Genomic DNA, 27,974 nt, shown 5'->3' on the forward strand with positions numbered 1-27,974 from the left:
GGCGCAAGGTACAGTTAGTTACGTCGACGCTTAGATGAGTTTCTGTCGATTTTTGCAAATAGAAAAACACGTTTTATGCGACCCACAAAACCACTTCGAAACTCATGTTTTAAGCGTCGAAAGGTTTCACTTTTTCAATTCTAGCTCCTTCAAATTGGTTTGATATAGCTTTTACGTATGCATCTTTCATGTTTCGACATGCCGATAAATTTATTGAGCGCTATCCAATGATATTGTGTGCTATCAAATGAAATGACAGATTGCGTACACATCAATATCATTTATAGAAAGTTGTAGTAAATTATATTTTATCTCCACACGTCGTGTCGACGGCTCTCGACGGAGGAACTTATCACCTGTCTTACCATTTATTGCTTTCAAACACATCGTCGGGCTCTCTCCTTATTATAACGAGTTTCGTGGAACGTTTTTTTTTCATTCCCATCAAATATCGAGGAAATGATTCTTTCAAAATTACAGAAGAATTAAATTGACAGTATTTCGTTCGTGTTCGTGTATTTATATTTATTTATAACGAGGTCTTCTAACCTTGGCACTCGGTTTAATAATAAGTGCTGGCGCAAAGATGCAATATACTGGAGGCACTTAGCCAACTTCTAATACAACTCATGCAGTATACAATAATCGTAGTTTTATTTAAATACTGCCTTAATTAATATTTTTTTGTAATTATTAATTATTTAAATACTTAAAACATTTTAAAGTTCAAACTTGTAAAGTTAAGCAACGTTCGCGCCATGATTGAAATTTGACAATAATCCTGAAGAACTCACGATTTAGATTCAGGTAATGTCTGTATTTGATGAAAGAAATTTTTGTCAATCACTAGTAAATTAATAATCGATTGGCAAAATAAAGAGAAAATGGCAATAAACTTTATTTACGTATTTAAATACATTAAACAAACTTGAGACAATATCAAATGCTACGACAACTTACATGTTAAAATTACGAACCAACCTGGAAATGGAAGACATCTCATTATAAAAACTACATCGTCATCCAACATCTATACTAATATATAAATCTACAGTGGTTTTTACGGATCTTCCGTTATAACTACTGAACTTGACGTGAAACTTGGTATCAATGTAGAAAATACATGTACTTAATGGATAGGCTAATATTTATATGAGTGTTGGACTCCCTAATAATAATGACAATAAATAATAATGTTAATTTTAAATGCCCAGCGAGGCGGGCGAGTACGGCTAGTTATTTATAAAATTGTAGAAGTCAGCGTATCAAATGATTGGTAATCGATAAGTTTAAATTATAAAAAATCTTCGCAGTTGATACGCCCGTTGGCGTTCGGGATCGTATCAACTGCGGCTCGACTTTTTTGGCTGGCATACACAAAAAAAACTCGGAAACGAGCCGAGAGCTGCTCATGGCCACTTTGTTTTTGTTCTGTGCCCTCTATGCTTTATTGGAGCATGTTATTTAGACGAACCTAATCGCTAGGTCACGGTAGTACATTAGTTCCAGCCTGATCAGACTGGATTTGCATAACTTTGTATAAAGATCGAGATAAATCACGATATTAATTTAACGATCCTTTTTTTTCCTATCGAACGAAAAGTCATTTATTATGTATTCAATTTTTTTTGTTTACGTTTAACACAATCTATGTCGGTTTGAAGATTTAAACCAGAGAAGTAAGAAAGCATATATGTTGCTAAATCGATTACTGCGGCTAGAAATGGTTTCAATGCGCGATAATGCGTAAAAAATATATTTTGTTGCTAAATGAAATAAAAAACGAGCATAAAGTGGTCCTTGAATTAAAAAAAACCTATAGTGTAAATACCTTTGCTCTACCTTTTCAACAATCGAAACTTCTTTAATTCATATATTCAAAACAGTATTAAATTGAACATCAAAATTGAAATAAAATTCAATATTAAGCTAGGATTACCATACAAAAGTATAGACGGACATAATGTGGATTGTGTAATAACCAGTTCGGAAATTAATCATATATGAGACTGTCCTCGTGAAAGTGCTAAATTTATAATGTTTTAAAATCAAATTTTATTACGCACAAGGTACTTTCTATTAACATACATAAGTCATTTGATTTCTTTGCAATGCCGCTTTGATAAGTGCAATTGAGAAATCAGCATTGGCGATTGTGAATGCTGAAGTGGACGTTCATAATACAGTTAAAATAAACATCCGACATGGTTTTGTAAACTTTCATATTCTTTTTACAGTATAAGGAAATGTGTGATGTCCGAACGATCGTTTGAATAGTGTTTAATTACATTCCACTTGACTTTAGTATAATTATTTACAAAGTCTTATCTACGTGACAGCTTAGGTGTTGATTAAAAGCTAATTTAAAACCTATTAACTAATACTAGAGGTCCCGCAGTAGTCGAAATTCGACTATAATTAATTGGAATTGTAAGTTTGTACACTATTATGATTGTATTTTATACTTCTATAATCACAAATTTCGCCAAGGCTACACTATAAGAAAATATTAATAAAGACAAACAATATTTAATCTATTCTCAATTTGATCACAGACGTCAAGAACAAAAGTTTGACAATAAATAGTATGCATGCGTGTGTGCGTCAAATACATGGTATGTAGTGTGTGTAATGTTTTCTTTATTGATTTAATGTATCTTTTATGCATTATTTTAAAAAAATGTTAGCATTGTGCACTTCTTCTCTATATTCTCTATAAGTGTAGAAAATTTCATACTCCTTCGTCCGCGCAATTTACGTAAAAAGGGATACAACGTTTTTGCTTCACGTATTAATATATAGATAATTAATCTAAAAGACATTATCGTTAACGGTGTAATGGGCAAGTTACCCGATGTAATTACAAAAGTAATGCGAAATTATGCAAAAAGGCATTTACTAATTTTTCTAAACCACCTCACTGTCGACTATTACAACCTATTATTAATGCTCGGTACATGACGATGCGAATATTGTTGTTGGAACTTCTGTATGAAAAATGTTACTGGCGTGATCCAGGTTTTGTCAAATATCTTGCATGTGAAATTAGACCTGTCACGAAACCTCGTTTCCACCTTTCTCTGTTTACAAAGAAAGAAAGCGCTGAATAGCCACCATTGTGTACAATTCGCTCACAACAATCTTTACAGCGATGTTATAACTGACTGCAAATTAATTCAGTATTTTACGATACATTTTTACCTTAATTCTTGAGGATTTCCTTTTCTTTCTGAAATTCATTGACATTCAGTTTTCATTTTGTAAATCGCAACCATTTTCATATGTAACATATGAATGAAGTTATTCCGTGGATGTAATAGTGATAATTAAATTTACGAGATCACACTCTTAGTTGATTAAATTAACATTTCTACCACTTCAATACGAAATAATTCGCTTAGGGTTTAGCGCAATAAATATATAATGTTTATTTCCACTTTTTAATTTTTTGTGCGTTGGAAAATATTAATTCCTTGTATATGTAAAGGAAACTGAGGAAACTGATTCAATTACAAATTACAATGACACTATTGGTGATCCCACCACTATTTGTCGGGTATTGTGTGTCCGAATGGGTGGGTATTTCATGCATTATGCTTCGAAAACGTCATGAGTTTTAAGTCTTAAGTCGCACCACATAATTATGACGACCTCAAGTCTCTGAGTGAGTGGCGGCAATCACATTGTGATAAACATAGGCTACCGTAATCATTTTAAGCCAGATAGAGCATAGCTCCACCCAACTAACGTTCACCCAACTAAAACATTTGAAAGAAATAATACACCTATAGACAATGCAAACAAAAAACAAGGTATCGCAACGACTGATAAATCTATGTAAATCTAGAACCTCAAAACTAGCACACAAAATGTTGCCAAATTAAAAAAAAATGCTTACAAAATTAGGTATTTAAATATAAATGCAACGAAACAGTAGAAAGTTATTTATACTGCTTCTCATAGTTCGAATACATATACGGGTTTCTTGATTAGTATTTTAGTGTTTAACATATTTAATTAATATACGCTTGTTTTATTTACTGAATACGAGCTACGAGTATTCGAGAAGAATGTTTCAAGCTGTATTTAGAATTATTGTCTGATTAATGCAAATGAGTGAGCTCAATTCCCTGATTATAATCAGCTATCGGAGTTCATTGATGTCATAACGTGAATGCCTCCGCCCATCTTCAGATGTCAAGTCAAATTTATTTCTTCTGAAAAATCTACTGGTGTCGTGTTAGATTAACATAAGAAAAGATCAAACAAGGTTCGATTTAATAAGTCAGAAAAAAAAACATATAAAATCAAAGAGTTGCACATCTTTTAAACAACAACTTTAACAATAACAAAATCGCGCTAATTACTTTGCTTGGGAATATTTAATTAAGACTTAAGTACGAGACGGTGATTACTCATCTCTGGGAGTATTTAGAACAATGGGGTTTTATCTTTCACGTTTCTTGAAGCCATGTGACTTACATGCATTGCGACCAGTGGACAAAGGCACTGGTTTAAAACAAAAGACATGAAAATTCAGGTTGTGAGCTAGTGAATAAAACATGCTTGTTCTTATATGGTCGTCCACCGTTAAGCACTGAAGAATTAGAGATTGCATATGGAGAAACAGAAGACGTCGTTTGACGTGAAGTCAAAATATTTAATGTTTTGCAATATTGCCTGCTTTTTCTTTTATTGTTCTTATCCCACATTACCGGAAGTTAGCGCAGCATGTACTGTTAGCTGCATAGGGATTTGCATGAATTTTACTGGTCGCCTGCCGGACTATAAATCTCTTTGGATTATATCTCCAGTAGTAACAATTGCAACATGCCATGTGGAGGAATCTTTCTGTTTCTTCTTTGGTGTTTCTTTAACTTTATCCGATTTTGGTCCAGATTTTAGTTTTTTTTAGAATAAAATTTAGATTTTCACTTATGCATCAGAAGATAAAAATAACACATTCGTTTTTCTGTATTTTTGGAATCCTGACTACAATACTACAAAAAATAATAAATTTCTCCAAATCTAACAAAAAATAAGTTTTTTTTTCTTCCAAAAAGCTAGAACTATTTCATTCCAATGGGTTCATATTAATTACTCTTATCTACATAAGATTTATTTGAGATATATTGATCAAGGGCTAGGATTTTCTTATCTTTAATAATTAGAATCGCGATAACAGTATCGTAAGTGTTGCTAGTTCTGAAGATAATTGCCTTGGCCTACATTTTACATATTTACCAGAAACAAACCTAACATAGCCATGTTTTGCAACTTTCCTAAACTGATATAAGATTTTAAAATGGATCTGCATTAATACCAGAATTAATTTACGATAAGACGAGAGAGTATTATACGGCTTTTTATATAATAAATTAATTGATTACTGTTAGACTCGAGATACGAGCATAATCACAACAAATTTAGGTTTATCCTATGTATTGCATTTTGTCCTGGGTAAAATTGAATTTTTTTCTTACAAAGTTGGGGAAAAGAATTAAGTCTAATTTTTTTATAATCCCTAACACTTCACTAGCTACATAAAATCCGTTTACAAACAGGAGAAACTGGTACTTAACTGTACCTATCGACTTTTTCTATGGTCAAAAAACAGGCAATAGAACATTTAAATATCATTTCATCTGTGTACATTCATTCGCAGAACATAAATCATTCGGTCAGATATTTGATGATATTGATGTGTTAAATCTTTCGAAACTAATCGAATACATTCTTTAAAATAGCTTTACATTATGGGTGTGTCGATAAAAGGCCAAGTACACCCGAGATAGAACCAGACCCCGAATACAAAAACGTCTTTCACAAAGATGCTGACTCCGATTCCCGGTATTTCCCGGACCCTGTCGTACAGTTGTCGGGATGACTAACCGCTTTTGAAATGAGACGACCGAATCACATAATAGTAAATATTAGTAGTTCGATCATCTATTATCCTCCTTAGCTAAGGCTCATGTTTAAATTTTAAGTGGATTGGGGTATATTGGGGTATGTTCCGAGCTCTCACGCGTACGAACCGTCATTCTGCATATTTTTACCGAATAGCAAATTATGCGTTCTGGTTTGATGACTTTGGCAGCTGTAGCCCACTGAGTTTCTCGCCGGATCTTCTCAGTGGGTCGCATTTCCGATCCGGTTGTAGATTCTGCGAAGCACTGCTCTTGCTAGGGCCAGTGTTAACAACACTTCCGGTTTGGGCCTGTGAGCTCACCTACATGTTAGGGTGAAGCTGAAATAGCCTCTCAAGGGTATCAGCATAGGTAGGAAAAAAATGACAGCTGTTGTATCAATACAAGAGTACCAAAAAAATATAAGTTTTAGGGTTGTGGTGCCTATGAGTTCCGCTGACTGTTTTAATCATCTGGTCGTCTTAGCTATAAAATGCTTGAAAAGCAAATCACTGTTCACGTTATGAAATCTTTGAATCAATCGTCAAAATAAGCTTACTGATCTCATAATTATGATTCATCGTGCCATGTGCACTAAGACTGAACATCAAAAGTATTCATAAATGGTGCGATGTCAGTTTTTATAAGGACGAACGTTCATAATAGCAATAATGTTGTATTCGTGTTATACTTTTTTTTTGTATAGACATATGTGTTTTGGAATATATGAGTGGTATGATATTTTTCATCATACCATTTCAATCGTGAATAACAGTGGTGATTTGGCCTTACAAAAACAATAAGTATAACCGCGGCTAGTTAAAAAAATATTGCTGACTAATGTTCTGCAATTGTGAATTTAATCATAGATGAACAGATGAGCTTACAGATACCTATTATTATGCCATGAAGTGGTCACCGTGAAGTAAAACACATAGACATCGTGAATGCCCGCCTTTATAAATAGGTCGTAGTCTCAGTATTGTAATAAAGGTTGTCCCGCCCTTGAGACCGCAACAACTAGCAAAACCCGTCCATAAATATTGAAAGTATTTATTATGGCCAGAAGTATAAGAAATTCAGCAAGAAATTGATTGATATACAATTACGGATGGATATAATACCCTAATCTTATCTTATATGTACTTATCCGGCACTACGGCCCTAGGGTTTTTTTTGTGATTTTTTGTTTTATTTTCTTCCGCTCTTTATCGTCAAACATTGCTCGAATGAGTTTTGTAACAGAGTTTCAAGATAAGGGCCCGTAGATATCTTGCTCTGGAAACAGGCGTAAACGCTAAAGGACGCTAAGATCGCATACCTTTTCGTCGATGGCCGAGCTGATATGACGTTTTAAAATCCTCCAAACTAATAATATATTTAGCGTATAAATAAACATGGCTCATGCTATCAGCGGTAGTTTCACGAACCAACATTTGGCATCTGTCTTGAAAGTCACAAAGACCAGGTGCGCTTCACCTTTGTACCGCAGTAAACATCTTTATTTGTATTCGAACCCTGATAATGATACAAACTCGTTTAATTTATACGGAGCTCCTTTTACTTGTGATTGCAAAATGGGGATTACCGATTCATAATGTGAAACCTTCAAGCGTCCATGTAAGGAACCGATTATTGGTGGCCAGTGAACATTTTTGGTGTGTGGTGGTGTTTAAAAATTCAATTCACATGATATTATTTGATACTATTTGAAATTAATATTTGTGGCTTTTTCGCTTAGTGCGTAATACGCGTTTTTTTATGAGATTAAGTGTAATTGTTAACTTTGTACAAATGTTATTGAATCTTAAGCAAATATTTTTGGCACAACACTGCTAATGTTCCAATGGTACGAGAATAGTTTCACGATATCAATTTGCAGAATAAAATGTTAGAATTATTAATAGTGTAACAAAAAACCTTAAAAATTAATTAAAAATTAAAAATAAGAACATCCAACTTTAAAAAGATTACAGTGTTTACTATCTCTGATACGACTTATCTTTTCTGACTCTCTTGATACCAACGCAAAAGAAATTCGTAACAACGTTTTCATTGTTTTGTAAAAGTAATCTATTTAATGTGAAACTGAATGTGTAACATCAATTATTCAATTAAATATGAATATATTCGAATGAAATAATTCTAGTGATAGTTATATAAAACCTATTCAATAAATTATCTAAAACGGCTTTTTGAAAGGCCGTTTAAAAATGTAACACCCGATATCGGCATTCATCACACCATATGTCTGTTTTCTATCACTACTAGCACATTGAATCGAATTCTTCAGCATATTTTTAGATTAGATCGCGTGTTTCACGGTGGTTCACAACTATGAGTTTCATATTTTTAACACCTAAGTATTTTGATATGAGACGAGCAACACCGAAACATTGTTCGCTTCTTTATTGTAAAAATAAATAATTAAAAAGACGTTATTCAGTGAAAATATCTGTTCATGATCATAAGCTATTAGTAATTGGTGTGAATAATTTCGTCAACTTACGATTTCAAACTATTTGTGCTTCAAAGAAAAATTACAAGCTCATTTTCACGGTATTGTTTTCATGCTCTGCGGGATATACAATTCAGGAACGGCGAACAATGAATTGGTTTTCATGAATTGGACTGATTTATCTACACATTGAAGAAAACTAATAAAATTAAAAAAGGGATAACTAAATATTAAGATTCACAGAAAATAAACAAGCGGTTTTTTCATTATTATTATCTTTACTATAAACTACTTTTAAAACTAATTTTACTATTTAATCTTTTATTGGCATTATTATTATATCCGACATTCTGAATACTTTACAGTTTTCATGCCGACGAACGTAAAATGTAGTTTTGATAATGTCTACTACTGAATTTTGAAGTATTCCGTGATTATAATCAAATTTCAAAAACCTGTCAACGGAAATGTTCTCAGGTTCGGTTGATAAAAAACGTGTGTCTTCCCAAAACGCTTTAAAGTAAAGTTAAATCAGTTAAAATAATTTCACGGATCACATAACAGAGTCGCGACGGATGCACAAGGGACAGCCTTATAAAGAGACATCAAAGCCCCACCCACATAGAAGATCCGTGAACAAGTCTCTGTTACAAGTAAAACCAATAAAACGTATAGGTTATTGCCATCTTCGTCTAGAATGTCGCCTGCGAAATGTCCGAGTATCGACCGGGCAGTAAAACTGCATGGAAAAGTTGGCGCACCGCCAGCTAATGTGAACGATGCGATTTATTGTTTGCAGAAAGGAAACTCTTGTTTCTTATTCAAGCAGCAGCATCGGGCGCATTGAAAGCGACAACGTTGTAATGCTACTGAATAACGAATAATTATTTCGTGCGGTTGCACGTGAGAGTGCAGTACTGAATGACTAGTCTATTTTTGCTTCATGCAAATTAAGCCTTTGGCTGTACACAAACTTGACTTTCATTATTAAAATTACATTTCACAACAGGTGTTGTGGTAATAAACACTTACCCCGAGGCTTGTGTTTATTCGAAAAATATTTAAGCACCTGCTAATTACGATTCCGTGTAAAACATGTAAGGTTCATTTTCACAAAATGTACACGTAATGAGTAATTCAAAGTATATACGTTTTTAAAATTGACGCAAACGTTATGAGGTTCCTTTTACCTGCATTTTTGCACCTTGACGAAACTTTGCGAGCCGTTGGTTTTTTTTAAATCTAAAACTGGTTTAGCTGCCTATTCGTTACATTCGATTCGGCCTCGTTGCAAAAAAGACCGTGCTACTAATTAAACAGCATAGAATGGATTGCTGTACCGCTCACGAAAAAAATCGTATAATGAACGTGATGTGTCATTACTTAGACATTTTAGGTATAGTGAGGGGAACGAAATTAAATTTGACGTTGCCGCGATGGGGGCAATATGCGTGCCCTCGCCCCCGCAACGCGTCCCGTATCCAAGCTCTCATCGCTAAAGGGCTCTCCTTAGTACGAGCTTAAATGTAACTTTTTAATCGGATTAATGTCACGTAAACTTGATACAAATGCATATTACTTATACTATATGTTTACTTTGTAAATACAAATGCATATTACTTATACTATATGTTTATTTTGTTAATGTTTAAATTTACGGATTTATTCGGAAATATTTTTAAACATATTTATTAAGGATTCAGAATATTATCAATATTGAGTCATATATCCGATTTAACCGTTGAAATAATATCATTAGACAATCTAATAAAAATTGTAGCACCTATCCAATTACGTAAACTTATTTTTTGTACTATGTCGCCAGTATGGTAATTTGATATTGAAACAGTAGCAAAAAACACCCAACTTAATTTAAGTTTAATGATCTTGATTGAAATGACTTCTAGAACACTTTAGAAAGGAACAAAAGTTTTTTTTTATTTAATTCAATGATTGATCATGTAAGATCCCAAACGTAACTGAAATAATTGAAACTCAAAATAAATCTTTCCACTTGGCTTAGTTAAAAAATCTTATCTTTCTTCCATGGTATAGATACAGTATCGGTTTTTATGTTACTGCAGGGGGCGATATTTACGACCCTAGTGAGTAAGACTACGGGTAGGCTCACCCCACCCAATGCCCGAAGCGGTTAATCTTCCGCCCGTAACGCAATTTTTCCAGGAAAGCACGCACTAGCTGATTCATAGGCTGTGGAAGTTTGTCGCCTTAAATAGCGGATGTATAGTTACGTGAATATATTGGCAATCTGTTAGCTTAATTGCCAGAGAAATTAGTTAAAATAGTTTTAAAGGATTACGCGTGTTTCCATTGTTTTGAAAGTTATATTTAGGTGTTCACTTTTGAGAGTAATTAATAGTGAATCCCTTACTAGGTTTTAACATGTGATGGGAGTTTTAAAATTTTAGGTCGACATCATCCAGCCAACGCAACAATCCAACCGATTTGCCTTGAACAAGATTGTAATAAAACATAATTACAAAAGCGGTTTACGCCATATAATATGGTCACGGTCAACCTTCAATGGCGTTTAGTGGGTACTTTAGAAATTTTCGTCTAATAATATTTTTCCAGATTTCTCTGCGCAGAACTTATGCGTATTATACCTATTGACCGTTCATGGCCATGTTCACGATATGGCTACATCAAAGGGGCGGCTCTGGCACTTAAAAGATCTGTAAACGCAGCTCTCTGACGAGAGAGGTGTCGGAATGAAGGGTCATCAAGTGTGTGCACTTTTTTTTTCGTATAATGACTGGTGAATTTTTAAAAGTGACTATTGGATATTTTTTATCTACATATATTATTTCTCAATTTGAGTAATATTCTCCAAACATGACAGTTGATAGTATTGTACATACGAAGCGAGCTACATAACTACGTCCGCGTCTCCTTTGCTTACTCATTGTAATAATTGCTTTTCCTGTTTACCAGATCCGTTTTTATACTTCTCATATTGAAAAGTTATATATACCTACGTATGTACATGACAATTTATTTCAAAACAGTGGTTTTGCATTAAATATTAATGAGGTTATTTTATTATACAATATTTTTCTTAGATTTTTGCGAAGTAAATTCATAATTAAAACTACTTTTACGGTGTAATTTCACGCTTTTTTTTATTTATTGTTATTATATAATATTATATTCGTGGGTTTGAAACAAGTTAAAAACAGATTTGAATTTTTTTCGATGTTTGGAAGCATTTTAGTTTCATTTCAAGCAGATTGTCACTCATTAAAAAAAATAAAAGGGTGCGTGTATTTATGTACGCGCGTAAGAACTTATACTTTATTTTTATTAAATTTATTTCTTTTTTTTATTTAAATTTTAATCAATTTCAAAAAGATCGATTAAACAACATCCTCAAACATGCATATTGGACATCCCTTTTCTTGACATCGTATAAATTCGGTAATTCTCGTTACGGTTCGGAAAGTTCACCTGCGGCTATATTCAGACTCGCCAAGTTACGTCGGTCGTATTGTAATGAGCGATTTAGTGGGCAACTTCATTCTGTTAATTTTGTGTCACGGTGCGCGCGCATCGTAAAATTTCACTCTGATCAATTTTTCATAACGCGCCTAAAGAAGTATAACTTCAAAAATCTTAAAAGCTACTCGATGTAAGTATATGTTCCACTTTTTTTACGATCCGTCAAAATTAAATAAGGGCTGACTTACGCAAATACAGTTTCTCGTATAAGAACAGTCAAGATTATATGTACTCGTAGTACGCGATTATGTCACGAAAAAGCACCGCGATTATCGCCTTCACGGGATGACGCGTATTAGCCAAGCGATAATCAAGAAGACGTTAAGAAGCTATAGTTGCGTAAATCACAACTTTTGTTGCCAATGAACATGGTAGAAATCAGTCTAAAGTAAATATTTTAATGACCGAATTCTCATACATCCAATGAAACTGAACTATGAAGCAAATGTTAACCTGCCTGAATACAAAATTTTTGAAACAAATTATTTTTTTTAGATATACAATTATATTTTTTTACTTATTTATGTTTTATTTCCTTTTAATAGCTTTTATTCCATAATTAAAAATCAGTTTTAATCCAAATGAAAAAATTATGGTCACTAATATCTGTAAGTCTGCAGATGTGGCAAATGACACTGGATATTCACCTGGACGGTACATCCTGTGCAAGTCGAATACATAATTCGCTTTTTTAAGTAAATCCATATAATGATAAACTTCATGATTTGGACATTACGATCTCTGACATTCAAGGTTAACAACCAGTTTCTGAATTTGTCAGTGGTTATAAATTGAGTAAAATTATTTGCATGAGGCATTTTTAAATTTAAAAAAGTATTTTATTGACGTTTATTTGCATCTCGTTATTATTTGCATGGCCAACTAAAATTTTCCACAAAAATGTTTATTTTCACCTCAATGGGCCTTATACTTATTAGTTTTTCTTTCTAAAAATTATTCTATTATAATTTAAAACGAGTGAGCCTAATTCTCAATCAACAGTAAATATTACTTTTATTTACCTTCTCCTATTACGACAGTTTTACCTTCTAAATTGCTTTCTCGTAGTAGATATTAAAAAAATATATTTTTAAGTACATATTATTATGTTACCAATATACAATTCTTAATTGCTTTCCGGCGGTAGATATTTAGAAAATGTTATACCTTTAAACGAGCAATTCTTGTATATTAATATATATATGTGTATATAATCTGAATCTCGGAAACGGCTCCAACGATTTTCATAAAATTTAGTATACAGGGGATTTCGGGGGCGATAAATCGATCTAGCTACGATTTATTTTCAGAAAATGTTGTTTTATTCGTCTTTTCAATAATCAACTCTTCCCGACATTTATTGGCGAATAATAATACTATTTTTCTTAATTGAGGGCAACTAACAGGTCATCGTCTAGTATATTTTAAGTACATATGTTACCATGCAATATGTTAACCTCTTCTAAAAAATGAGAATATTTAAACATTTATAGGAAAGTGTTCTATACTATTATTTTTATAGTTGCTGAAGAAAGGTTTCTCTGATATTATATCTACCCTACTACCAACACTAAAGTACGCCAGACGACACACGTCTCAACAAATAGGTATATTTTATGTAACTAATATCACAGTACATATCAACTTATTTTCACTACTAGTCCAAAAGTGGATTTCGAAACCATGTCATCGAAAATAACTTCATATACCAATCTCCGTATGTTCATGAACTAGCCGTCCGTACTTCACCTTATATTGGGTTCAAGTACGATTTCCGGCCGCTCATTTTGATTATACAATTCTTTTCATACGACTCAGAACATAATTAAAAACAATTAAAAACCCTTTATTCCGGGTGCTATTAGTTTTTTTAAAGATTATATGTTTTGTTTCTAATAACTTTTATTATTCGCTGCAACATTTTATTACACAAATAGGTTTAATATTATAGATTCCAAAACTAATAAACGCAGATATTAATATAGCAACACGATCCTCAAGTCGATCAACTATTTCGAATTTAAACATCACACGTGGATTCTAAATACTATTAAACACTTTCCGAGCTGCTAATCTCGAAGGCAAACACACTATATTACACCACCGCTGGGTGAGTAAGTCGAAAGAATTCGAACACAGCCGCTTTCCCTGACAAAGTTCGGTATAACCATTCCTCAAAATAAGACATAATCAACGAGTAGGTACCCACCCATATGCGATGTTCAACAAACAACTACATGTGTTGATAATTATTTATAAAATATCTGGCGCATACATACAGACTTTACGACTTATTTGACACACGATTCGGAACGGTACGCGCAAATATTTGAAGCAAATTAGCTTCGAGCGGTAATATTCACAGCTTTCTAATAGGGTAACTTGGTTATTCTTGTGAATTTTCAAAGGTCACGTATAGGACAACGATGTGACAACTGGGAGGGTGGATAAGAAATCGATTGAGTAAGGAAACGCTCCCCCTTTGTGTCGAGGTGCACTATGACGAGAGTAGCGTTGCAGACAATCTGACCTAAGTGCTACTGTTTCTTCATTTATGAGAGTTTTGGATCAAGTCGATATATTCGCTTTTAAGGTCTTGTTAAGCATTATTGGTAAATCAAAATGATTACAATGTCATTCCATTTCTGATCCTACCGATCCACTAACAGGGCTTTTGGGTACCTCAAGCACCAGTCACCATTCTTTCTTTAAAACCCTCGCTCGCGATGAAGAGTTCGGCGAGTAAAATAACCTACAGACACAGCCCACTGAGTTTCTCGCCGGATCTTCACAGTGGGTCACGTTTCCGTTTCGGTGGTAGATTCTTCGAAGCACTGCGTTTGCTAGGGCTAGTGTTAGTAACGTCACCAGGTTCAAGCCCTGTGAGCTCACCTATTCGCCCGGTTACGCTGACATAGCCCAGTAGATTATGCCAGCCTAGAAAAAAAACCGCGATGTTGTCATTGATATCTAACAAAAAGTGGTGCTTAGATGTAAATATGTAACGGAATATTTAACGCAATTTTCACCAACTCCGAGACGTCTGGTTAACTTGAAAATTTGCATACGCATCTAGGACAATGATGATGATGCGGAAACAATTTTATTGTTTTATAAATTAAACTTATGATCCAGAACAGTAGTATCGGAGAGAAATAATGTAATTTTAATGTAAAGTTCAAAATTTAAGCCTTTTTTAACTATTCTTATTATTTTCTCGTTTGATCATTCCTTTTTATTTTGTTGACACAGTATCTAAAGGGTATTTAATTGATTTGCTCAAGTTGTTTCGTGTTTTTTTTTATTTATTGATTAGATGGGTGGACGAGCTCACAGCCCACCTGGTGTTAAGCGGTTACTGGAGCCCATAGACATCTACAACGTAAATGCGCCACCCATCTTGAGATATAAGTTCTAAGGTCTCAATATACCCTTGAAACCGAAACGCATTACTGCTTCACGGCAGAAATCGGCAGGGTGGTGATATCTACACGAGGGGGCTCAAGAGGTCCTCCTGCCACTAGTATAAATACTTAATTATCTATAAAAATACTTAAATATCTATATATCTATATAAATACTTAATCATACTTAAATATTCATAAATTATCGTTATGTTTACGATATCCGTAGTTGTAACTAAAATTCCTATTCTCAGTACATAAATATTATTTAAACCAAAACAAAACAAAATAAAACACACACACCTAATTATACAAAGCACGTTTTGATACTATTGAAATATACCTTAAAATTTCATAAGAAAAATAATTATCAATAGTATTATTCAATCTAGTTATGTAATCAAGAAACTCGTTTTACCCAACAAACAAGTTAACAAGAAATTTCGTGTTTTAAAATTTCTTGTCGCATTTACAATGGAGGGATTATATGAATATTCAATACAGCATCGATTTAAATTATTTTGATAACTTTCCCGAAGTATCTTAACTTATAATGTTAGTGGTAACAGTATACCATAATATTTAAACCAAGTTTACAACCTCGTTACGTGAACAATAGGAGGCTGTTGAACGCACCATAAAAACATCGTCATGGCACCCGCGTGAATTATAAAAAGATAAGTAAACCGACCATTGTTGTTGGAAGTGCTTTAAATGAACTGGTAATCGTTTGTTCCAATGTAATTCATAATAAGTACTCAAGACCATTATTTACAATTACTAGTGTTGGTATAATAATTGAAATTCGATCATAATCACTGATAAAATTTATTTTATTCTGTTGCTATCTTTAACAAGAAAGGGAAATCGGTTGACAAACAGAGGAGAAAGTAGTTATGTTTATGTTTTGTGTTTTTTTTATTGCCCTTTTAGGTAGACGAGTATACGACCCACGTTTTGGTGAATGGTTACCGTCGCTCAAGGACGTCAGTAATGACACCAGGGACAGAGCTGCTGCCTACCGTTTAATACACTCCACAAGTCACGTTTAAAGGAAGACATGTCATAGCGCTCGGGAAACACCGTAGAGGGGAGCTCATTACAAAGCCGGATGGTACGTGACAAGAACGATCTTTTTATTTTTTTTATTTTTTTTTATGATTGGATGATTACTGGTGGCCCGGAGGCCTTTCCAGTTTCATCAGGACAGGTGGGCGAGCAAAGGCTCAGCCAGAAGGGGTGGGATTTGCTAACAGCTGCCCGAGCGCCTCCGAAGGAGACTTAGCAGCTCAAGAGCAGCTGCTTCGCGAATGAATCTACTACCGGATCGGAATCGCGACCCGCTGAGAAGATCCGGCGAGAAACTCAGCGGGCTGATGCATGGGTTAGGTTGCAGGTCGAACTCTTTGTCGAGTTCGACGAGTACGGTTACCGGGGTCCCTAAGTCTGCTCCTAGTGTTAGAGCTGAAGGCGTCTAGTGCAAAGGTTATTGGATCTGATGGATCCGTAAGGACGTGAAGAACGATCTCTGAAAGCACTGTGGATGAACGCAGTGGTTCTAGGAACTATGGAGTACTAAGGTCTTTGCCTATTGATTCTCAGTGGTTCTAGGTAGTATGGAGTACTAGGTCTTTGCCTATTGATTCTAACGCAAAAGTATACTTGTAATGTTTATAATAATATTATGTAATTTGGCTGACAAAAAAACAAAAAATATATATGAAATGGAAGCTCAACCTTATAAAAAAATTCTATCATTTGACATTATTTAATTTAAACAAAACTAAACAGCGAGTGTGGACGCATCGCGTGTTCCTAATCAATTTTATTTTTTTACGTACCCCGATCAGTAAGCCCGTGACGATTCTACAATCATCCACATGGAACGCCATGTGGAAGATACGTATTTATATTATTTTAGTTTATTATCGTGATGAAACCACGCTCGGCCTCGAATATAACAATTGCACCAATGAGAGGACGGGCGCAAGTCATCGCAATTTAAGTCATTAGACCAAGTAACGCTGCGATTTCACTAAGCGAATCTTATTTAAAACGCTCGTATTTTTTTTTTTACTTAAATAACGAACGGCACCACCATCATAACCATAGGTGTTCACAATACGCCCTAGTACCTACTTACTACGTAAGATTTTATTTATTTATTTCATAACAATTTTCGGTTTCAACGAGGAACTCATCAGTCAACACGTCATATTAAATCAATCAATACGTATTTATTATACGTACAACGAGTGTCTTACACATTTATGGAAGTTCAAATTTCATTTTACGTTTTCTAGCTTTACGGACACTAAGTTTCATGATAAAGGACTGTAATAGTTGTGATTTAAAAAAAACTATATTAAACATTGAAATACTTTAATAATTCCAATGACTAACCATTATTTTGTAAAAATGAAAGTTATAGAGAGAGACAAGAGTTCCTTAAAGAATTTAGGTACTCTTGTACGCTCATGCAAAGCCACAGAGCGGCGGGTAAAACAGTGGTGCACTATATAGTTCATTATATAGACATCTTTCACGTGTTTAAAAGACACTTAACTAATTAAACGGTAAATGTCTCGTGTGTTCGCAATTTAGCAAGTCGTCCCTTTTATAAGCTTTGACCTTTAGTCTTAAGTTGATCTTTGAGACTAATTTGTTTTCTTTAGCTACGTATTGGCACGAACAATCGGTTTGAACATAACCGTCAGTCGTGGCATTCACAATGGCATTACATGGTCAATAGGCCGTGAGAACTCGTGAGAATTTCAAGTTATTGGAACTTGTATTGGAATTGGATTCGTCTGGAATCTAGTGTTTTGAATAAGGGCCAGTTTTGGGTGCGCGATGACGAACTTAAAAAAAAATTACGAGTACTATTCCTTACATTTAGTATTTCGAATTTCGTTGGACAATCAAAAATTGATTTTGTAACAAAAATGTCAGCACTGCCGTCTTATATGTATATATGTAAAAGGTTACTTCCTACAATTTAGCAAGAATTTTCACATTTCTTAGTGACCAACTGAGGATTACCACATGGTATGTTTTGCATGTTTATTATGTAGCTAGATTAGGAATTCGTCTAAAATATCTATCTAGTCTTATGAACTGCCCCTTTAGTATTTTATTCTCTTTAGACTCACGGTCATTCAGAGCGTTTTGAGTACTTACTATGTAGTTCATAATGAATCATTGATTTGGGGATTTACAATATATTCAAGGTATCTCAATGTGAAATAATTGCTGCGGCTCAGTATATTTTGTTATCATTGTGTTTTTAAGCGGTTAGCATTATGGGAGCTCGCAATTTGTAATATGAAAAATATATGTATAAAATCACCTTGGAACAAACAAAATTAAAAATATTTGCATTATAAAAAAATTTAGTTGTGTGGCGAATTATCGCTTCAATATACATTGGCGCGTTTTCCTTAAAATAGTCTACCCGCATGATTTTCCTAATTTTATAGTCCAAAAATTTGTTCAGATTCTCATCTTAAAAAAAAGTTTGGAAGATATTTACCATTCGGACGAAAATCTGTTAATGCCTTGATCCGCATTTTCTTTTCTCAATGTATCCTTTTTTGAGTGTTCGAACAGGGTTGCACTAACTAGTATCAGACACCTTCATCACTAAACACTACCACACATTGAGGGTAAACACACCTCACATTTCCCGTCTCTAATCGATATTTTGATAAATAAGAGTTAGAAAGGATACAAGTTACTAAGAAAATATTAACAACCACTTTTCACATTGTTTTTGCTCGTGACAAAAATACAAGTAAAGACACTGAAACATGAAAGATAAAAACTGGATTAATAATATTACAAGGCGCGAGCCGCTTGATTTGACAGCTGCGAGCGCGCTATCCCGAATTCCCGATTCAAATATTGTTTGGTCCGAGTGAATCAGCAACGGGCGCGCGAGTGAGATAGCGACACAAAGTCAAGTGAATTTAGTCGCGTAATGAGGGACGTGCCGGGAACACTCGGGATACGAAATAGGTAGCGTAAACTTTAATTGACGTATACTACGACCGGCGCACAATAAAATTTTGATACTTCAGACCGTAAATAATACGGGGAAAACTATAAAATTGCAAAACATTTTTTGTACTCATTATTAATTTCGAGAACAATGAATAACGCATTGAGGAACCGCATTGATAAACCAACAACTAATCTACTGATAAAGTTTCAGGGTATTGTCAAATCAAGCTATACGTATTAATGAGTTTGATCGAAACTTGTAATATTATATGATTGTTGAAAAAAATATACAGACGCTGTTAATCGGATCACGACTACACCACCGCCGTATAAACGTCAAACGCGCAGGCGCAACGCCTGTGACTGACGTACGCATGCGCGCAAACTTCAGACCAGTCTACAATGTCATTCATCATGGTTAAAGTCGGTTAAACTCTCACAATCACCTAAGCGCAAAAGATACCCTATAAACCTAAGAGTTGTGTATTACATAATATAACTAATTAAAATATCAATAAAATGGAAAGCGTTTTTAGTTATTGACAATTTGCAGTAAAATAAATAATTCACACAAATTCTAATTTATAAGAGAAGCATTATTCTCTTTCTTCTTTAGAATGTTTACAAACTACATATAGATGATTCTAAGTATGTACTTGATTTTTTACCGTAAGAACTGATTCGCGAAGTAGGCAGAAGCTACATAGTCAGCACAGCAGTAACATTCGGCTAAAAACGTAACGGTATGTTTGCCAAATCAGTCATAAGATACGGACCTGAGTGAATGACCTCACAAAGACACGAATGTTGATTCCTCAATCATGATTATATTGTTCAAATATACGGGCGCTATCTTTTCGTTCGTATCATAATTCATTCTTTAGTTAGTGATTTAGTAAATACTTAAATCGGGCTTATTAATTCACATAACAATGACTTGAAAGTCGTTCTGCCGCTTACAGAGAGAGAGAGAGCTGAGTATGTTAAATATCGCGTGTCGTGTCAGAAACAAGGAAATATTTCAGCGATAGGTAGGCGAATGTTCGATTAAATAGATGAGATTATCAATTGGAATATCTAAAGGAAACTGATATCGGAAATGACGAAACTGAATGCTTATAAACATACGCAAAAGAATATACCTACTGCAAAAAATCAAATCTAGAATCAAGATTTTACGAAGATCGCTTGTTTTTTTTGTTTTTTTTCTTTCTTTTTTTATGATTGAAGTATTTATTATCTACTGGTGGCCTGGAGGCCTCTCCAGTTTCACCAGGACAGGTGGGAGAGCAAAGTCTCAGCCAAAAGGGGTGGGATTTGCTAACAGCAGCCCGAGCGTCTCCGAAAGAAACCTAACAACTCAAGAGTAACTGCTTCGCGAATGAATCTACTACCGGATCGGAATCGCGGCCCGCTGAGAAGATCCGGCGAGAAACTCAGCGAGCTGATGCATGGACTACACTTGTATTTATCTGTTTGTGATTCATCTATATAGCATTCTTCTGATTGTCTTCTGTTAAATTAATGACCATTAAGCTGAATCAGACAAATGCATCCTAAAAGTTAACGATTTACATTTTTATTTGCACATTTCGTGTACTTGCAGCTATTTTCATATCCTACTCAAATATTGGTTAAACGTTTTGTACAGTTTAAATACGGCAAAAAATGTCAGTAAAAACACAGGTTTATCGAAGAAGAAATTTATCTCCATCACAAAAACTTTACTGGTGGTAGGATCTCTTGTGAGTCCGCGCGGGTAGGTACCACCACCCTGCCTATTTCTGCCGTGAAGCAGTAATGCGTTTCGGTTTGAAGGGTGGGGCAGCCGTTGTAACTATACTGAGATCTTAGAACTTATATCTCAAGGTGGGTGGCGCATTTACGTTGTAGATGTCCATGGGCTCCAGTAACCGCTTTACACCAGGTGGGCTGTGAGCTCGTCCACCCACTTACGCAATAAAAAAAAAGTACAGGTAGGTAGGTACGTAACGTAATGGATTGTCTACATTTTAATTTAGATCGATAACGTGTAGGTGCCTTGTGTGTAACCGTCATAAAGCGACTCATTCCATTCCTCTGACTGTACATACTACTCGATTTGTTGGCAATAACAAAAATACGCAAATTATGTTGGCCCAGTAGGTATGTTTAGATTTTGGACCAGCATGTTCCGATGTTGGACCAACATGTCTAACAGAATTATGACTTTTGTGGACCAAAATATAAAGCAATCTAAAATATTGCATGAATATAGGTTATTTAATACTTAATAAGAACAGTTGTTGTCATGTTTCACAAAACTTTGAAACAACAATAGACGATATCTTGGAACTAATGGGCCTCTTACTCTTCAATGTCTATAGTGTTATGCAAAATATAATTACTGTAATTTTCTATAGACGTGTTTAATTTTCTTTTTAAGTATTACAAAAGTGTTGAGGCATGAAACAAAATTACCAGCCGACTATATTAGTGATCCTTTCCTCAATACGTAAAAAAGTAAAACGCTCTGAAATTGTTTATGATTTGGTACTACAGCGCCATCTATAAACTTTGTAGTGAAGCTATTGTGTTCAAAATAGATCAGTAGTACCATTCTGTCAGTGCCGGCTTGTGTCAGTCATTCACTATTAAAGTAAATAAATGCGTACGGTACCGCAGCTAAGCAATAGATGTCGTTGTAAAATGCTTTAATTTTCTGTTAAATTTCTATAATAATATTAAAATTTATTGTTTAGAGACCATTCATTACACATTGTCATGTTCAGCTCCCGACAGAAACAAGACCAACTAGTTTTTACTTTACTGTTTTACATATTAGATTATATATTAATATATATCGATATACATAATATATCAGAATTAAAATTGTCCAAGTAACCGAAAAAAACTGATGATAATCTCTGTGATTGATGGCAAGTACCCACCTACTAGGAATTCCCTGTTCGTGTTTAAATATAATTTAGGGTTTATAATAAGGTGTTGTATAGTAAGGTAGACGTTTTGTGAACCCGCATGAGTAGATACCTTGCCCGTTTCTGCCTCTAGCCGTCATGTGTATGATGGGTTGAACAACCCGCTTAAAACATAATGGAAATTCCGATGCCGTGTCTTTTTTTATTGCCTTTGTAGGCAGACGAGCATACGGCCCACCTGATGGTAAGTGGTCACCATCGCTCATGGACTTCAGCAATGACAGGGGCAGAGCCAAGCTGTTGCCTACCAGATCTCAAGCTGGATGGCGACATTGAGACTGATGTCTATGGGCTCTGGTAACTATCAAGCTCGTTCGCATATCTAAGAAATACTTAATAAAAAATATCAATATACGCTTTTTTCAAAAGGCCAGAATTTTTGTAATAGGTACTAAAGTACGTATACTTACTCAGCTACGAGTATATAGGGTTACTTCGTTACGTACATATATACTTATCATTGTGTAAATATATGCGGTAAATGAATACAATGCATTGCAAGTCAATAGAAGAACGTCATCTAGATTGATAAGACCAAAATCAATGAACTTTGGCATAATGCTTACGTTTATTCCAATGAAATTACATATTATAAGGTTAATGGATTGTTTTTTAACATTTTATCGATACGCACCTCTTTTTCGTTTCCGCTTACGAGATATCCCAAAGGCGTTTAATGGTCCAAAATCCTTATTCACATCCCGATCATACGCATTTCTAGTTAATTCTAATATTTTACCAACTATACACAACACTATCGCAATCATATTCACTACGTAACTGCTTGAAATCTGCGATCGGTTTATCGATATTATCTCGTTTCGATTTATCTAAACGGCACAGTTTTTTTCTTTCTCTTCTTACTTTTTAACGCGAACCTTAAATGCTGTTTACTAAAATTTTCATAATACGCCTCGAAAATGGTGGCATGGGCACTTGTACCACACATAACCTTAAGCTGGCTCTTGATTGGCGTGATGTGGTTTTTGTGTCACTTTTTTCACGTGTAGGAGTCGTATTGTTGTTGAACCGCGTGGGATAAACGTACAGAGATAATTTATCAGTGCTCCTCTGTATTATTATACGACGCGCGAATGACTGATCAGGCGCATCACGACACCGCGGGAGCCTTGACGTGATTAATTCTAAATAAGGCTAAAAATATACACGACACATACATATTTATGTAACAGCTAAACAACGTTACGTAACTGCACTCAACATTGTTTTTTTATAAATGGTAATAACAGAAACAAAATATCGTACACTTTGTTTGCATTATAGAATAGAGTTGATAAAAGCAAACCTTTTAAAACTGAACCAAATAATATTTGATCACTGTTTCGTATGAACAAAGTTAATAATCGACACTGGAATATTCCGAACTGTATCTACGATGCACTCGTATCAAGGGCCCTTTGTGGACTATTATGAATGCACGCAGTGTGTATTATAATATGCAGCAGCGGTATATTACTAATCAGTATGTCATAAATAAATAAGGTCACACTTTCTAAGCAATGTATTAACTAAGTGCAATACAAATTATTTTCCTTTACCAAGTGTGCCAAGAACCGAGGTGAATGAAAATTCGTTTATCTCATCCAGTTTTTTTAAGCTATTGCATAGATTTTATCGCGGGCCTACTATGTAGCTCGCGTTCAACACATTCACACGTTGCGCTTGGGTAGTGTTTAAAGTAAGAAGTCTTAACACCGATTTATGTACTATCAAAATATGTTATATAATTTCGTGGGTAACACAACGATAGCGCGATTAAGCTTTTAAAATAGAAAGTTATTCACATTACAATGCGTTGGGCGTGCCATTTTCTATCGCTTAGTCGAAGAATTTTATTACTACTCCTACTACTCATTCAGTGATTGGAGTGGCATTAAAAATAAATTAGCTAAATCGTTTATTCTGGGCGAATGAGAGTTAGAACTAGCATCCAAAGGCGTGTCTCTATCCCATGTAGCGCCCTCTAGTGAGTGCGCGGTCAAAATGGTATACTCACAATGTAGTAGATTCATTGAAAGTTAGCCCACTGAGTTTATCGTCGGATCTTATTTTATTGTTGTTTTAATATTAATTTATTATTGTCGATTTATAATTGCATAAGTTGATAAAAAATGCTATGCAATAGCTTTACCGCGGCAGTCTCCGAGTGCCACACGTCTTTTATTTATTTTTTTATTTATGTACACACTAAAAAGAAGACATAGTACGGAGTAATAGGAAAATTATGTACAAAGGAACTGCTTATTTCTTTAAGAAATCTCTTGCAGCAGAAATAATAATTAAAAGTGATGAGTGTGTGTAGAACAGCTAAAATAACAAATACAACATGAGAATTATAGTAATGCACATACACATAGCAAATATTGTTAAACTTGAATACAAAATATTATAAGTAACACAGTATATACGAAGAGTATAGAACAATGATCATTCGGTTGATGAGAGATAGAATTGTTTGACCTTGTATTTAAAAACAGAAACAGACTTGCAAACTCGGATGTCAGCCGGCAACGAATTCCACAGTCTGACCGCGTGCACAGTAAAGGAGTGAGAATAAAAATTGGTTTCGTGGGAAGGGAATAACAAGACAGAACGTTCGTTGGATCTGCAAGGAGCATCAGGAGAACTAATGAAAGAGAATCGCTCACGTAAATATAAGGGAGATGTGGGCTTATGCAGGATATTGAATAGGAGACATAATATTCGAGTATTCCTACGAAGGCGTATACGGAGCCATTTAAGTTCTTTGCGAAAATGAGAAACATGATCGAATTTTCTGAGATTGTAATTAAAACGGATACATAGATTTTGCAACCTCTCAAGTTTATTTGAGAGCTCCTCAGTGGCATCCAAGTAGTAGACATCGGCGTAATCAATTATGGGTAGAATGAGAGCTTGGACGACAGATATTTTTGTATGAGGTAAGAAGCCCTGCAGGCATCTCAACGAGTGCAAGGCGAAGTGCACCTTCCTACTAATCTCAGCAACGTGAGATCTCCACGAAAGATGTCAATCTACAATAACACCCAGGTTTTTAACTGAATCGGTTAGAGTTATTTGAGTCCCATCCAAATAAATTGGGGGGAGTTTAGGATCGCTGAGTCTACTTCGCAATTGTTTACCCCCTATAATGATAGCCTGTGATTTTCCTGGACTAATGTGCAGACCGTAGGCTTTTGCCCATTCACTGATAGACTTCAGGTCACTGTTCATCGAAGCAATAGCCGATTCAACGTCAGGCTCCGAGAAGTGGCGATATAGCTGGAGATCGTCTGCGCAGAGGTGGAGTTTAGAAGATATGAGCCTAGTGACAGAGTTTATGAACACAGAAAACCAGAAGAGGAGAAAGAACACCACCTTCTTTTCCTACCTAAGCTGATAGCCTTGAGAGGCTATGTCAGCGTCGCCTTAACTGACGTGAGGTGAGCTCTTGGGGCTCAAAACTGATGACGTTGCTAACACGAACCCTAACAAGAGCCGTGCTTCGCAGAATCCGCCACTAGATCGGAAACGCGACCCACTGAGAAGATCCGGCGAGAAACTCAGTGGTCAATTCCGGAACCACTGTCCCATGGTGGTAGCTGCGATCTGGAGTCGCCGATGTAACAACGACTTCTTCCTACACGAGTAGTATATAGCCGTGTCATCGGCGAAGAGCGCCAGATCGAAGAAGAGGGCTCCTGTCAGGATAAGTTTCCGCCTATTCAGCCCTAATAAGATGCGCTCCGTGAGGCGGTGCACTTGGTGGACACATGAGTGTTTGGTGCGGAACCCAAATTGCTCGTCGATCAATATTTTGTTGGACGCGACGAAGTCCCAGAGGCGGTTACGAAGGAGTCGTTCGTATAGTTTGCCTATCGCCGGGAGGAGACTGATGGGGTGATAACTCACGGTATCGTTCTTCGGTTTGCCCGGCTTGTGTATGCCGATAACGTCAGCTTCTTTCCACGCCGCGGGAAAGATGCAGTTCGTCATAGCAGCATTTAAGATGGTGGCCAACATTGTTATTAGTGGGGCTGGTAACATTTTTAGCGCGCGATTGCGGATGCAGTCGGAGCCGGGAGCTTTCCGTGGTTGCAGGTTAGCGATCGCCTCCTTAACCTCGGAAGTGGTAATGGGGGGTAACGCGTCCGAGGGCGGCAGGGAAGCTCTGCGCTCGACCTCCCTGTCGACTAACTCGGTGTATTAGGGGTTCGCGTATTGAGTGGTGGTGGTGCACTGCTCTTGCAGTGCATCGGCCAGCAGCTCTGCCTTGTCATCGTCATCGTAAGCCGGTGGTTGGCATTGAGGGGCGTACTAGAGGCGGCATTGTGACGATAGTTTCGGACTTGAGGGTCCTAGCTAGTCGCCAGTATGCTTGGTGAGTGGGCGCGAGTTCTTCTAAGTAACTATCCCATTTTTCATTTCGGGCGTCGCTTAGGCGGGATTTGTCTTCTCGCTGTAGATGACGCATCCGAATCCGGTTTGAATCCGTGGGATATCGATCGTAGGCCCGGATTGCCGCGTTCCTAACAATTAAGAGATCCCTAAGCTCAGGGGAAAGTCTGATGCGGTGGAAGCAGTCTTCCACATCGACTTGTTTAGAAGTCCTTATGATCGCGGTAGAGACGTGTTCGGTAAAGATGTTTATGGATTCGGCTGTGTCCTCGGGGGATGGAGTTGAATCCGGGAAGGATTGGTGGAGCGGCATCAGCTAAGCACGTGCCCAACTTCTTTCAACCCACCATGGTCCTTGTGACTGGTCCATGGTTGAGCGGGCGACCGAGCTGCATGACGACAGGTCGGTGGTCTAAGTCGAGTTCTGACAGTGCCTCGATGAAGCGCAAGCGCAGAGTTACGTTCCTAAGCAGTGCCAGATCTATTATGCTCGGACGACGCGCGATGCTGTACGGATAGCACGTTGGGGTCGGGGGGCTGAATATTCCGGCCGAGTAAAGTACTACTGTGTTTCGTTTCTCCGACATAACCCAACGACGCCTACTGTTTGAAGGAATAAGCATCCCGAACCCAGCCCTGCCTACGTTATATTAATATAATTTGGAAATATGAACTGATTGTATGATTAAAATCGTATTCAATCTGTAAATTAGATTTAGAAGTCGCATCTCACCGCGTTTGGAACTATAGTTATGTACACTATTTAAACAGTTGTTCATTAATATATTATCGCGTTATTTTTAATTTGGCTTATACTCTCATTTAATATACATAGCCTTCGATCAACAAGCGGAAGTTTGCTATCGTGACATCCGCACCTGAGTCGTGTGCTAATGTAAATGAATGTTTTTTTTTTTTAATTGAATACCTACGTTACATTCCTTTTTGCTTCGTACAATGGTAAGAACTATTACATATTTTTTTGTCTATAGTATAGTGTTTCTATTTTATTCAAAAGGAGCCCAAATAAATTATAATGTGAATGTTATATTATGATTGATCTAGCTTGAGACAACAGGACGAATTCTACATTGCATTGTTTTATGTCCGACCAGGCAAACAGGAACGCTTAAGGGTTTTGTCATAGAAATAGGCAAGTATTTTTTGTACTTTGCTCTTACGGAAGTAATTTTTTTTTTTTTTTTTTTTTTCTCTATATTTATCTGCAATCGGCTCTATAGCCATAATCAGATGTGTTCCAAGAAGTTCGAGTTGTGGATGACATTACATTAAATGTCATCAATTA

At 35.8% G+C, this 27,974-nt stretch overlaps 1 protein-coding gene across 20 annotated transcripts in view; it reads right to left on the reverse strand.

Annotated features, from left to right (window-relative positions):
• The window catches only part of LOC101745102 (uncharacterized), a 90,736-nt gene that overhangs the window by 50,634 nt on the left and 12,128 nt on the right, over positions 1-27,974 (reverse strand). For 6 of the 20 annotated variants that reach the window (XM_062669058.1, XM_038011727.2, XM_062669055.1 and 3 more), the window contains exon 1: positions 22,905-23,482. The exons of 9 other annotated variants lie outside the window; for them this stretch is intronic. In XM_062669058.1, coding sequence (XP_062525042.1) covers positions 22,905-23,037 — 133 coding nt within the window. In that variant the 5' untranslated portion in view covers positions 23,038-23,482. Of the gene's footprint in view, positions 1-18,822; positions 19,093-19,419; positions 19,568-19,587; positions 19,706-22,904; positions 23,683-27,974 lie in introns of those variants that run through there. 5 more of the 20 variants (XM_062669056.1, XM_062669049.1, XM_062669041.1 and 2 more) reach the window with 3 other exon arrangements.

Source organism: Bombyx mori, chromosome 6, assembly GCF_030269925.1.
Source record: "Bombyx mori chromosome 6, ASM3026992v2".
In the NCBI taxonomy this organism is placed as follows: domain Eukaryota; kingdom Metazoa; phylum Arthropoda; class Insecta; order Lepidoptera; family Bombycidae; genus Bombyx; species Bombyx mori.